General features: G+C 39.5%; 1 protein-coding gene across 1 annotated transcript in view; it reads left to right on the top strand.

The window, feature by feature from the left end:
- Positions 1 to 14,847, top strand: part of gpc3 (glypican 3) — a 111,542-nt gene that overhangs the window by 91,814 nt on the left and 4,881 nt on the right. The window contains exon 7 of the mRNA XM_056770432.1: positions 2,357 to 2,561. Coding sequence (XP_056626410.1) covers positions 2,357 to 2,561 — 205 coding nt within the window. The remainder of the gene's footprint in view (positions 1 to 2,356; positions 2,562 to 14,847) is intronic.

Raw genomic sequence — 14,847 nt, forward strand, 5'->3', positions numbered from 1 at the left:
AATACTTTTAACAAAAGTAATATTTAAATGATAATTTCCTAGAAAATATTGTTGTGCATTTGTCAAGTTGAACAATTCAAAGTTATTGCCGCATTCATTCTAGCCTTTGGGAACATTCATTTCACATCTTTTGGTATCAAGAATATAAAAAGTTAAATAAGGTTTTATGTGTTTCAGGCCCTAATTACGGTGTTATGTGTCAAATAAATTCAACTTCTCGTCAGGGTGACATAGTGGCACCAACTAGAAATTTAATCCACGGCGCCAACTGAAAGCATCCTGTTGTACCTCAGCTGGCCGCTACACGTGTGCACGCGTGTGGGCGAGTGGTTGGGGCTCCATCCATTCGCCCTTCTGTCTGTACGCCCCGTGCCAAACAGTTGTCCTCGAGCCTTTCTCTCTTTCCTTCTTTCTCGCTCTACCTTTTTTAGGATTTGTTTTAAAATACCCTCAACCACACGTCTCTCTCTCTCTTTATGACTGTTTGCTTTCAGAGTTTTAAATGGTTTGTGAGGAGAGCCCGTCTCACGTCGTTACTGGGCAACGGTCTTTGGGAAGGAATTCAGAGCCCTCAGTAAATGTGCTTGGGGCTTAGACTCATGCCGCTCTCTAAAAACATGCTGCTGAAACAAGAGAGCCGAGTGCATTAAAGGCCCATTCCCTACTGAAATAGCGCACGGGGAAGAAAGGGACGTTTGTTTATCTTTCAATTTCATTTACAGCTAAAGTCATTTTTCATCGCAGGAGCACTGTTTCTCTAGGTGGCGCTGTTTAGAGCGCATTTTGACACGCATTTCGAGCTGCTTTTGTATATTTGATGCTTTTTAGTGTCATTGCCGGCAGGCAAATGAATCATAAATGAATCAGTTTCTCTGTCACTGCTGTAACTTGCCCTGGACTTATTCAAACAGAAGCTTCTGTGCCTCCCGTGTTCGGGTGTGAATGGAGGTCTGTATGGAGAGCCGGTGGAACATGTTGTATGACTTTCCCCACTGACCTCCTGAGAACGTGCTGACTTTAAAGATGGGGGGGTTGTGTGTTTAGTAGGTTCTGTTTATCTTATAATATATATATAATATCAAATAATATAAAAACATATACTGTAGTTTGTTGTGACCGGCAAGCTGGTCAGTGGCTGCTGCTTTCTGTGTATCCATCCATAGCAAGACCCATCTGATCTCAATTTTCTCATGTATACAAAAACAAGAGCAACAAGATACAAAAACAAGCGCATGCTTGTGTCCGCACATCGGAAGGAAATCAATAAAAAAGAGAGACAGAGTGGAAAGATTAAAGGAACGGCAGAAGAAAAAAAGGAGGGGGATGATGGAATTTTTGCACTTAAAGTTTGGCTGCACATGGCAGCGGTCGATGTATGAATCAGCTCATTTAACTTTTATCTTTTATGTCTGTCTCTGTTGCAGTACACTTATATAAAAAGAAAAAACATCTTGGAAACTGAAGTTATGACTCCTTAAACCAAACTTTTTCAAGCTCTTTATAATAGTTCTAACTATACAAGAGCATTAGTATTAAAGTGATAGTTCACTCAATAATGAAAATGCTTTCATCATTTACTCTCCCTCTTGTCATTTCAAACCTGTATGACTTTCTTTCTTTCTTCCGCCGAACACAAAAGAAGATATTTAGAAAAATAACCTGCACACACAAAACTAATGTAAGCGAAGGGGTGCCGGTTTACATTTTTTTTCTTCTTTTGTGTTCTGCAGAAAAAAAGTAATACAGGTTTGAAATGACGAGGGTTAATAAATGATAACAGAATAAGTGGACCATCACGTTAACAGAAGAAAGATATTACTGGTTTGGGATGACATGATGATGTCTTGTTTTTGGCTGTCAACTATCACTTTAATTTGAGTTCTTGCCCATATAATTGGTAACAATGTAGACCACTGCTCAGCAATTTACGAAATCACATTTCTGACATTTCTTGACCTCTTTGAATCCTAATGAAATCACACGATTCAAAACCACATCGTATTCTTATTATAACTATGAACATGCTTTTGTTTATCCAGATCACAGACGTCTACCATATTTATTAAATTTACAGTAAAATACAAAATGTTGCATTTTTATGACAAATTGGTTTCAAATTTCATTTTGTTCGAGATTTCTGTTTCAGTATGATCCACGAGCACATTATGACTGCTATACAATACATGTCCTAGAGCAACATCTCTCAATAATGTTGTAACACTTCACACATTGAACATGATGAATGCTTACATATGTTGAAAACCTATACGCTTGGCCTCTAGTCATCAGGGTATAATGTTCTATTCCACCCAAGTTGACGCAGTTAATGGTAAATTCTTCTGTCTTCTCTCTATAGCTTTTGCGAATGGTGACGTTGCCTGGAAAGCGATGGAAGGCTCGACCAGCGGGGGGCACCGCAAGAAGAGTTCCGGCCCGGCAGGGTCAGACAGACGAGGATGAGGAGGGTCTGGAGAGTGGGGACTGCGATGATGAAGATGAGTGTACTGGTGTTTCTGGACTTGGTCCACCCCCGAGACGCAAACGCCTGCGGATTATTGCAGGTCGGTTACCCAGTAATGTTTTACCTTGTTTGTGTGACCAAACACTGATCATTTTGTTACATTTCGTACAGTTAATTTTTTCTTTAACAAGGTTAAAGTAGATGGGCAATTCCGTGAAAATGTAAAGCTTACCAAGAATAAGAATTGTTTTTACCAACGGTTTTTACTATGTTTACAGCACAGATTTTAACATTTGGTGGTTCAAATACCCATGTGAGATCTCTCATCAAAATTGTAAAGCATTTGTTTTATTTTTAGTGCATGATTTTTCATATTCAGGTAAGTGCCATTACAAGGATTGTCACATCCATAACGCTACATATTCCTCATAAATGGACACATGAAAATTTATATAAAGTAACTATTTTATGTTCTATAAAGAGAAATCCTTTCTCCATTCATTGGGTATTATTGCTTCAGGATTGTGCATTTTATTTTCCCTTTTTTTAAATATATATAGACTAATATTCTTTAATGTTTAGAGACTATCAACAAGGATTCAGTCAAATATAAACAGATGGTTCAATATAATCGTAACGAATTCATTCTCTGAGCATTTTTATGTCATGTTCATAACACAAAATGTCATGTCCATAACGCTGGAATTGCCAAGATGTTAAAAAGTCTAATCTGGTTTGCTTGTCTGGTCAAGTTAATGTTTATGGTTTAAGTTAAAAGGATAGTTCACCGCAAAATTTTAGTTAGTTAGTTAGTTACATTTACTTAAGCCCGAGTTATTCCAAGTCTGTGTACTTTTATACTTTTAAGATATTTGGAAGAACGTTATAACAAAATAGTTTTGTGGAACCATTGAGGACCAAAGTAGGAAGAACCTCTATGGTATAGTCAATGCTGCCTCAGAACTGTTCAGTTTCCCATACTCTTTAAAATATGTTTTTTTTATGTTACACAGAACAAAGAAAAAAATATATACAGGTTTTGGAACAACTCGAGTGAGATTAAATGATGACTTTAAGACCATCTGGCCTCTTGAACTAACCAACTCCCAACCAGATAAGGCTTTTATCTTTTTATCACCACTCTAGTTTAGCAAAAAAAATTGTATCAAAGCTGGTCCCTTTGACTTGTGTCATTAGTTTGTTATCTATGATAAATTCTCCCAGTTTCGCCGGTTACAGGTAGCTGTCTTTTATCAGTCACCACTTGACCTTCTCATTGTCCGAGGGAACAAACAGCGAACATGGGAGATGTTCCCTTTGATGCAAAACAAAGCACAAAAAACCAACAAACCATGTTAGTGCAAAGAAACTAACAGAGGCGAAGAATAACAGTAAAGGGGCAGGAACAAGGAGTTTGATACTGACTGACAAAGCCGGCCCAGCTGAGCAAACACGACGGAGGGAGTTGTCGCCCACCTCGTGTTGTTGTGGCAGAGATTTGGGTAGCACCAGGGTTAGGCCAAAAATCTGACACATGTGGGGGAACAGGATAAAGCACATATCAGCGCTCAAATTCACCCGGAGGAAGTTAACCGATGATAAAAGCGTTCAGCGTGGAGTTGTGAGGTTTGAATGCTCTCTGAACTCCGAGGCTGAATTGTGTTTATGTACACGTCCCCCTTCCCACTCTTAGAGGATTTACTGCCGTAGTTATTAAGTATGAATAAAATGTGTTTTGGTTGCTTGGCCGAACAGTTGCCGATATATCTTTCCTGTCTTGGAATTTTATATCCATCTGTATGTGTGTGTGTGTGTGTGTGTTAAGACCTTGAGAAAGGCCTGTGATGAAACAGGTTCACAGATAACAGCAGATAGGCAGAAAGCTGCCGGTGACACAGTAAAACACGGATTGGCCTCGGTGTCTTTCATCCCATTTAGGTTGTTCAGGGAGGGAGGGAGTGGGGGTCAGGAGGTCACAATGCCGAAGGTCATCCACAGGCACGTTCACTAATGGAAGGCCTGTCTGTTCCTTCTGCACCGAGATGGACGATGTAGATCTTGTTTCTCAAAGCTCTGCTTCAGCACAGTGCAGGGGTCCGGGAGACGTGATGGGCAGAACAACAACAGGGTGTAGACAGGCTGCAGCTCGGGTCCAGATCCCGTTTACATCAAAGCTGTCAGCCGGCCAGTAGTTTCGGGATGTTCCGAATGATCCAAATTGATTGATATATGATAACTGGCTCTCGAAGGAGATTCCAGGTTTTCTCACCCCCAGGTCTGCCCCCAACCCCCATACCAGCCTGTGCATTCTATAGAGAATTCCAGGCCAGCAGAGCTATTCCAGGAAATGGGCTGTGTGTGTGTCCTGTGCACACACCCCGACACACACACAGCTAGCACTGGGGTCATGTCATCTGCCCCCACTTTAATAGCAATAATCAAAGTACTGTGAACTTCTCACTTAAGGATCGGTCTTGTTTTGCAGTTCAAATATGTAAGTAGTCTTCAATCAAGGAACAATTATGTGAAGAAAAGTCACCTGAGATAGTAAATCTTGCTTTCTGAAAAAAATGAAGAAGTAATACTTAAAACAAGCACGGGTTTCCGCCAACATATTAAGAAAAATAAACTTGGATTAAATTTGAATTGTGCAATGGTCCACTGTGTAATTTTTGGGATGTCTTCGGAGGTTAATAAAGAACTTACACAATGAAGCGTTATGTTTTATTACCTTAGAATGAATTATTTCTATCTACATTCACCGCATGTTCTGTCAGTCGTCGTAGTGTTTGGAAAGGGAGGAGTGGAGTGAGCGGTTGGTTGCAATTCGCAACCTTGCCGCTAGATATTACTGACTGGACCTTTAAGTACTTTATTTATTTTTCTTACCCCATTTTTAGATAGTTGCACCGGAAAAAAGATGTGAAAGAAAGTTTATATGAGAAAGGGTTTAAGCATTTAACCTGAAATAATTATAAAAAAAAATACTACTGTGGTACTTCTTCATGACAAATTGTTTGAGTTTTTAAGTAGTTTATGGTAAAAGCTTTTTGAGGGTAGATTAACCATTGTGTGATGTTCGGTCTGTAATACCCTTTTTCAAAGTAGACTAAAAAATTTGGCAAATTTTAAACCTCTTATATTTTTTTAAGAAATAAAATCCACCTTTATAACAGATTTTTGTGTTTGTGTTTTTTTTAATGACAAGTATTAATAGTAATATTACTAAAGTAAAAATATTTTATTTGTCAGAATCTAAATAATGCAACGGGTAACTAGTTAGTTGGTTGGTCGTTCAGTCTGAAGAACATCACTAAAAAGGGCTTTTCCCGCAACAACAACAAACAAATCCTGCACTATGTCCTCTACATTTGTAATAATTGTGATATTTATATTTTCTTGTCTATTGAACTATTGCTTTTCCCGGTTTTAATATTATATGTAAGTCGTTTTAGCTTACAGCATCTGCTAAAAAAACGAAAATATAACACAGATTAATATCTTTTTTAATTGAAAAAACATTTCTGGTTTGTGTTTAAAATGGTGGAGTGCTTTTAAAAATATGTTCTTGTAATTGTAAGCATGAGAGAGATCTACCAAAGACATACACCTGCTCTCTTTCTCCGTCCCATCACTTTTAGTTCGGTTCATAATCCTGCACCATAAATCTCAAGCCCAGCTGTCATCACAGCCTTTTATTTCTCCTTTTCTCTATTGCTCCTTTATGACTTTCCTTCTTTTTTATCTTTTTTATCCCCCTCCCATCTCTCATCACTGATTTGTGTTTCCATAGGCTAACACAAAGTATCTCATTCTGTCTGCTACTAATGATTGGGGTCTGCTGTTTGCCTTCCACTTTCTCACCCTATCCAAGCTCCCCGGGTCTTTTCTCATTTTATCATTGTGGAGGCCCAGGCGGACTTGATGAATGTAGCTATCACTGAAGGCCCGGACCCCTCCAGCGGGGGAATTTCGCGAGGGCCGGTCGGACTGTGCCGGGCTCCTCGGCCCTGACCGCTCGGCATGGGTCCTCTCAAAAGACCTCTTGTTATTTTCCAGCGCTCAGGAGACATTCGTTCACTGTAAGTGCTGAGGAGCATTTTTTCTTTGAAGCTCTTTGGCCTTTTATCAGCAGGCAAGGGTTAGCAAAATACAATGTGGAAATATGCCCGTAATGTGAAACATGTAGCTCGCTGTGTGAGAGTGGGCTGGGCCCGAGTCTCAGGTCTGCTACAGATTTACTCATGATATAGAGAGATGGAAAGGTATGGGTGTTGATTTTTTAGATGGTGATGGGCAGTGTGAATTTGCGAGACAGACACCAGGCACGGATATTTTGACACGGTTAACATAATGTACGCTTTTCTTGCCGCTCAAATAGTTTCATCCTTCCTCTGATGTTGAGATTGGAATGCTAACCAGCTCCATGTGGCACCCCTGACCCCTATCACCTGATAGGTGAGGAGTACAGCACACGTTTTCCATTACAGCACACCGGCATTCTGCAGTCTGTCTGCACTACAGCCGTAAACAAGCTGCGTATGAGGCAAGCATGCCCGGTGCTATAGTGTCATGCTGTGTCTATTTGTGCACGTGAGTTTGTGTTAATGCAAGTGTACAGTATGTTTACATGTCTGGATTTATTTAGGTATTCCTATGAGGACAAATTTGTCACCTGAAGTGAGCTGAATATAATAAAATCTCTCTTTGGATATGTTTATTTATTACATAAATGTGCAAAGTTAGGTCTGTAAGTTTACTTTGTCTTGAGGACTATCTCCAGAAAGTTAAACCACCCATGTATTTTATTAATATATCACAATTAATGCTCATCCTAAAGTCATTTATTAAGGAAAATAAATTTTTTGGATGTAAGTTGTATTTTTATTGGGTATTTTAGTAACTAAGCTTACTAGGCATAAATATTTATATACAATAAGGATCTATTTATTAACGTTAGTTAGAGGTTCCGCGTGTTATTTTAATGGAGAATCTATTGACAGAAATGCAATAAAATATACAGAACTATGTCTTCAGAGGTCGATAAAGACCTTTCATAATGAAGCGATATGTTTTTAATACCTTAGAATGAGCTATTTCTATCTACATACACCGAGGTTCCCCTTGCATGGAATTCACCATGTTGTTTCTACAGTAGCCCTAAATGGACAAACTGCTCTACAGAGCGGCTTTCATGAATATTCATTATCTCTTTCGACACAGAAGGGAAAACGTGACGACATCTAGTCCTGTGTTAGCCAACGTAGGGCTTTGAAAGGAAGAGGGGTTGGGTGGGAGTGAGCTGTTAGGGATCAACGCTAGATGCTGCTAAATTTCATATAGTGGACCTTTAACAAAAATGAATAAATGATGCAAAACTATAATGCTCATTGGTAGCTCATGTTAGCTAATAAATTAACTAACAAATACAACCTTACAGTAAAGTGTTCTCATGAGCTCTTTTAAATAGTTAGGTAAATGTGTGTATGTGTGGTGGTTGTACAGTATGTGCAGGGTGTGGGGGGGTTGTGTGTGCAGGTATCAGAATGCATGTCCATGTTTGTGTATATATAAGGGCATATTCAATAGTGTTTGGATTGCAGATGTTTGGCTGCAGTGGTCCAGGTGCTTGGAGCTACAGACAGCACAGATGTCTGCACATAATGTATAATGTGGAAATCAATCTGAAACACCTGGAAATGAACACAGCAAAAATGTTCAGGAAATGAGCAAGAGCGAAGTCATTTTCAGTTGTCTTTACCTTCTCTTAATATATGATGTTTGAAAACACAGCCAGTTTACATATATGATATATGATGTTTGAAAACACAGCCAGCGAATGTTTCTATATCACTTTTGTTTCGCATGATCAATTAATGGTTTTGCATTGACTGTGTCTTTCAAAACGGCTGGTTGAAACCGGTTCTGTGAGCACCAAACTCTTAAAAATGTCCTGCACGTCTTGCAGTGAAAGGAAAGGGATAGTTCACCCAAAACCAAAAATGTTGAGCAAAAGAAAATGATCAAGTCTCTCTGTTTATCACCTGTGTAATTGTATTAATTCTCATCTGGGGCTGTTTGTATGACATCATGCACATGAGCACATGGTTTGTTTTCTTCCTCTTTGAGGAAGAAGCAATGGCACCATCGCATCTGCAAATAATCCTGATCAGAGAGTGAGCGAGCGAGACAGAGAGAGAGGAAGTTCGCCATAAGAAACAGGCTCCTTCAAATGCTTCCTGATTTCTGCCTCACGTTATAAACAACAATCCCTCCCACACCGTACACGCTTATAAGGATAATCACACATACACACACACAGACAAAATAATGATACCCAACCACCATTTGGGTAAACAGTGCCTCCCTAAATATGCACAGGAGCTAGACAGCTAGTTTCTATAGATAGGTTGTATGTACTTTTAAGCTCATTGTAAAACACTTAACATGGTGGCTGTGAGTTTATGGCTTCAAAACATTGTTTATGTGGTCGACCAGTTTCAAAAGACTAACAAAGATGATATTGTCATATCAAACGTTGGGGAATAGCAAAAGAAACTCCACAACTGGGTTAGGACAAGTTAATAAACCCATTAGAGTCTTTTCACGCAGAAAGAGCGTTCCTGAGAATTTCCAAAGGAGTGTTTGTTTGTGTAAGACTTTTATTTACATTAGTATGTGTTTTTGACATGCTAAATTGATTCCAGACATCTTCCTGCGTCATGTCCGTCTGGAAACACAAACTGCTTCTAACCTACTGCGGGTCATCCACGAGCTATGGGGGGCATCGAGAGTGGTGAAAGTTTTAACATTTGTAAACATGAGGGAAGTCATTTCCATTCATGGCATTTATAAACGCTACATTGAAAATATTTGGACTCTCCCTTACAGAATTTTTCCATATCGTTTCCACTAAACTCAGTGGTGCTAAGGCTAGATTTTTTTAATCCCCAAACCCCAAGAATTAATTTTCGTCTCTTGCTATTTGGGTTACAGACATGAATCATACCTCAACTCGTGCGGCTTGTTGAGGGGAAACGTGCTATTGCTTTTCTAAGCAATCAGCTTTCGTCTGGTAGATGATGAAATGGGTGAAATTTACATTGAAGTAAAACTCGATGGACATCCAGAGACCAGAATAACCTGGAAGCCATCCAGTTTACCCTAAAAATATTTTTAACACATTGTTAACCAGAACATTTTGGCAACCGTACAGCCATGCCCTGGTGACCGCCCATGCAACTTAAAAACAAGTTTGTCATGTTTTGTGCAGAAAACTGACATAGCTAGATTATAATCATCATAGTTTTACATCAACTATTTTTTGTCAGGTTTCAGAATCTGGTTCTGAATGTTTCAGTTAACAGCTTCTTTGGTACTGATGATATGCTTGGGATAATTACAAGGCAGTAAGTACTCATAGAAGCCATCAAAGAGATCAGTTTGTCTTTGTGTGTCGATTTCTTATGAAAGCCTTGACCATTGCACTAGAAATTGTATTCTCCGTTGTTCAATACTCCGGTATGTTGTTTCCCTCTGAGTGTTTCTCTCTCATGTTGTATGAACTTGAGTGCTAAAAATATCCATAAATCTAATAATGTGCACATTTAGTGAGAGAGCAGCAGTATGACTGAAGTGAATCATGACACGGTCTTGCTCACGCCGAGTTGTGCTAATTAATATGTGTTGACATGAATTTGCCCCACAATGGAGCCCATTGAGTGTTTAAAGGGGAATGCTGACACGAGGCGATGATGGTTGAAGGAAAAGAACCAGTTATCTATAAATGTAAAGTCATACTTACTTTGTTACACTGTTAAAGTCATTACAGAAGAGGGTTTCCTCCTTTAGGATACTTTTCCCCCTGTTTTTTTTTACTTTCTCAGTCATCCCTCCAGTAGATGCACCCCTCTATCTGTTCTCTTGAACGCCCCACCCAAGGTTGCCAAGTCCACAGGTTTCCTACAGAATTGGGTTCAAACAGTTGCCGTAGGTTGTTTTTGATTCCATGGGTTAAAGGTGGAAGGATTTTTTAACGGCTGTCATTAAGGGATTGTAGTCACTGAAGCAACCAAAGGAAGATATTTTGAAGAATGTTGGTAACTGAACGACAGCGGCATCCATTCACTTCTATTGAAAGGAAACAAATCCAATGCAAGTCAATGGGTGCTATCGCTGTTCGGTAACATCCTTCAAAATGTCTTATTTTGTGTGCTGCAGAAGAAAGAAAGTCATACAGGTTTGTTCATGAATAATTTTTGAGCAAATGATGACAGAATTTTCATGTTAGGTGAACTATGCCTTTAAGATGAAGTTATTTATAAAAACAGACAGTGCTTAAGATTACTACTTTACGGAGACAAGACGAACTTGTGTGTATTGCATAGCAGTGAATGTAAAATGTATTAAATTGGCCAATGGGTTGGCTTTGTTATGCAGATATGGCAACTGTGGCCCCACCCACTATAGTCTCTCTCATTATGCAGAGTGATGTAACTGTGTTTTGGTGTACTGCAGCTGTGCACTGTGCCACAGTTGTGTCTTGGTTTGCTGTAGTTGTGTCTCGGTCTACTGTAGGTGTCTTCCTGTGCTACAGTATATTTGTTTATTCGCATGGCTGTAGTTGTGTTTTGTTGTTTCCTGGTGTGTCTAATCAGGCTGGCTGTGTTGTACTATGCTTTAGCTGTGTCTCAGTTTTCTGTGTCTTGGCCTCCTCACGACTGGCTAGTTTTTCTTGGCTAGCTGCTGGCTGCCTGCTGGAGTGGGCCTGTGGTCAGGGTGATGGGTGTGGAAGCAGACGGTCACATTCCTCTTCTGTTCCACTGTCCACAGCAGACCCACAGCAGCAGCAGTGTTGACCTGAGAGTGAAGCTTACAGCTGCTGCGACACTGTGTGTCTGTGAGAATATAGTGTGTGTTTACAAATGATCTTACATTAGTTGAAGCGGTTTTTGTCTGTTATAATGGCTTTTTACTATATGATTATAACAATTCTTCATTTGTAATAATGAATTGTTTAGCAGTAGTTTTATTATATTGAATATTGTTATATTTTTCACTGTATGATATCATTATATAATACTTGACCCCAGTCTGTAAAAACCAGGCTAAAGTCTCAAAATGATTATCAATCATTTAATTCTTATCTTTAATTTCCCTCTGATGACATGTCTCTTTACATGGAATTGTTAAAGATATGAATGATATCAAGATGATATGTTTACCTAATGCTTTTTACATTATGTAGGATGATTTCATGTACAATTTTAACAAATGACTAGATGGGTTTCACAGACAGGGTGACATCATATAAATTATTTGGTCTAACTAATCTAATAATTATCTACAGCAAATCAGTAGTTTAATGATGTTTTGTGATTTACAATCCATTGCTTGATATGATAGCTATAACAACTGTCTGAAAAGATAAATTGTTTACTCATTTCTGATATGAGGAACGTTTTAGCTGAAGGAATCTTTTTGTTTTCATAACCCGCCCCGGCTCCACAAATGAAGCAGCAATGTGGACCATTATTGGCCACTTTCATAAGAAGCACCTGTGTTTGGAGACTGACATTCCATGCGCTTTATCTAGTCCTGAAGAGCACCTGTAAAGCAGACAGTAGCTTCAGAATAAACACACCAACTTCATGTCCAGGTGAAGGTCTGTCTGGCAGTTGTCACTGATCTTCTGTGCTGTATGATGAACTATATTTCAGATCATTTAAAAGACCTATTGGGTTTTGATGAATGTTCCAGACTAGTTATACAGACATCGTATACAGACTGATGAGAGTGTTTGAAGAAGTATATAAAATATATTTAGTGCCAAGTTAATGTTTATACTTTTGTGCAATTTGTTTTGTGAATGGTTCTCGTCCGATCTGAAGATACTGCTATAGTGCAATGGTGTTGTTGGAGGACATTTCTATGCAGTTGCTAAGGTGTTCTGATTGGTGGTTTGCACCTTGTTTTGTGGTTGCTATGGTGTTTTGTTTGGTTGCTAGGTGGTTACTTACTGGTTCCGCTTTGATGGAATTCTACAGATTTTTTTAATTTTGTAAAAATCATTCATCTGAATGCATAGAAAAGTAACAAGCGGCTAGTTGGAAAAGCAGGAGAGGGCCAACGTTCAAGAGTCACGGGTGCAACTGTTATTAGGGGTTTTCATTTTAGTGCAATTGCAGAAATCTTAATTTGCTGGATTTTACCTGGATTCTAAAAAGGTCCTGAATCCTGTCTAATACAGCAATAGACAAACACTTTCCGCCTAGTTAAACATCATGCAAGCTTATATTTTCATTAGGGCTGTCGTGAATAATCACATCCAGAATAAAAGTTTGTGTTTACATAATACTGTATATGTCAGTCTACTTTGCATATTTATTTAGTATCTATATGCACATACGTGTATAAATATTTAGGAAATATTTACATGGACTTATCTTAAGTATATGCAAGTATGTTTTTAATCATTTGAAAGCCCTTATTTTCATGTCTTTATTGAACATACCACATAAACATTCACAGTCCCTATCATGCTTTTCTTCAGCTTTATGAGCGACGTGTTTAGCATCACACCACTAATAAGAATATTCTCCTCTCGAGTCGGTTTGTTTGGGAGTTGTTCAACATCCTGTATCGTTGCTTTATTTAGAACAAAGACTTTCTCCTGGGTTAAGGAAAGAGAAACATATAGCATAAGAATCTAAACACCCACGTTCCGTCTCTTCAAACACAAGGGACTTATAATTCTTCTTCAGCAGGTTGTGAAACACACCAGCTCTTTTTTCTGCAGTTAGCTAGTGTCTCATTCTTACTGTGGAGGGCTGCAATAAACATCTCAAATTAGTTTCTGTGTTTTTTGTTTGTTGTGTGTGATGTATTGCGCTGCTGGCACTAAGCCGGCCCAAGCCTACCATTACCAATCAATGGCTGACTGTTGACCTTTCACCTCTGTAACCGGAGGTCGTAACTCTGTGATAAAGCCGGTTAGACTCCGCTTGCATGGTGGGGACTCCTGGGGACTGATACTCCTGAAAACCCATAGCCTCTGTGAGCCTTTATAACATTGCTTCAGACTGTCCCATGTTGGTCATGTACATTGTTGGGAGCGTTGTCTGTTTCCTATATTTAGCGTGCCAGCCTCCACATACCCGTCCCACTAATTGCCACTAATTTTGTTCGGGTTATATCAGATCCAAGAACACGAGTTTATCAGGCCGTCTTCCCGTTCTATGGTTCCTTACAACGTCATTCACACTATTTAACACAAGTGTTTGTGGCTCATTATAACCTGATATTCATAGTCACATTGTGGAGTTGGGCCGTACACGTTTGTTGTCATCCCTGTTTTGAAAGCCTACAGCGGAAGGCTTGTGGTAACCATAGACCCTATTCTACTCCCTTTCAGTTCCAAACTCTTATTTTCGTAAAAAGAGTTTCTGTCCTTGAACATTTCTTAGGACCTCTCATACACACACACACACAAATATGCAGAACAATAACCTCACACACTCCAAAACACACACACATACACATTCATCGCTCGCTTATTCACATGAACACACCTTGTCTGATTTAGGGTGTAGTGTATATAAAAGCTGTATTGAATTACACCTCAGCTTTAATTGGACTCGTGGTACAGTGAGACGCTGTCACAATGAAAAATCGGCCTTTCAGGGCCAGTGGAATGTTTAACCGCTGGCTTGTCGGTGGACGTAGGGAAAGAAAAAGTTAATTGTCCTCTGGCTCACGTTCAAGCTCTGTCGTAATTGCAGAGAAATCTCGAGGAACGTTCAGCGCAGAGGCTTTATTTATTTGCCTCGTTCCTCTGTTTTAAAGTCGGCCTTGCTAAAATGGGCCCACGGGCATCCAGGGGACCCCCTGAGAGAAGGCCTCCAACTCTTTTCTGCGCCAGGCCTAGTTCTCACTGGCTGGCATGCTGAGTTCAGGGTCTAGAATTAATTAAGTCGCATGCTTTCCTGTTGATCCCACCACTACGCAGCCGCTGGTCCAAATGGTGGACTTCCTCCCTGTGGGCTTAAATCCCTCCAAACGAAGGCAGCGGTATGAAGAGGTCACTGTGGATGGTATTAAACGTGGCATGTGATCTTAGTTGCTGAGATCGAATTTCCCCTCCAATGGATTCAATTGAAAATGCGAAGAACATTAACATACGGACAGGACTAGATTAACACACGTAGGGAATTTTTCTCCCCGACCCCCATTGTGAATGGGCAAGGTGCATATGATTAAAAATGTCCCACTTTGTTTGGTCAACAGACTTTTACAGACCTGTAAATTCTTGTGGCTTTCTGCCAATTGTGAGATGATCACTAGTAAGTTGTTGTGTTTACATCTGACCATAAAAAAATCACATTTGC

This window comes from Triplophysa dalaica, chromosome 16 (assembly GCF_015846415.1).
Source record: "Triplophysa dalaica isolate WHDGS20190420 chromosome 16, ASM1584641v1, whole genome shotgun sequence".
Classification (NCBI taxonomy): domain Eukaryota; kingdom Metazoa; phylum Chordata; class Actinopteri; order Cypriniformes; family Nemacheilidae; genus Triplophysa; species Triplophysa dalaica.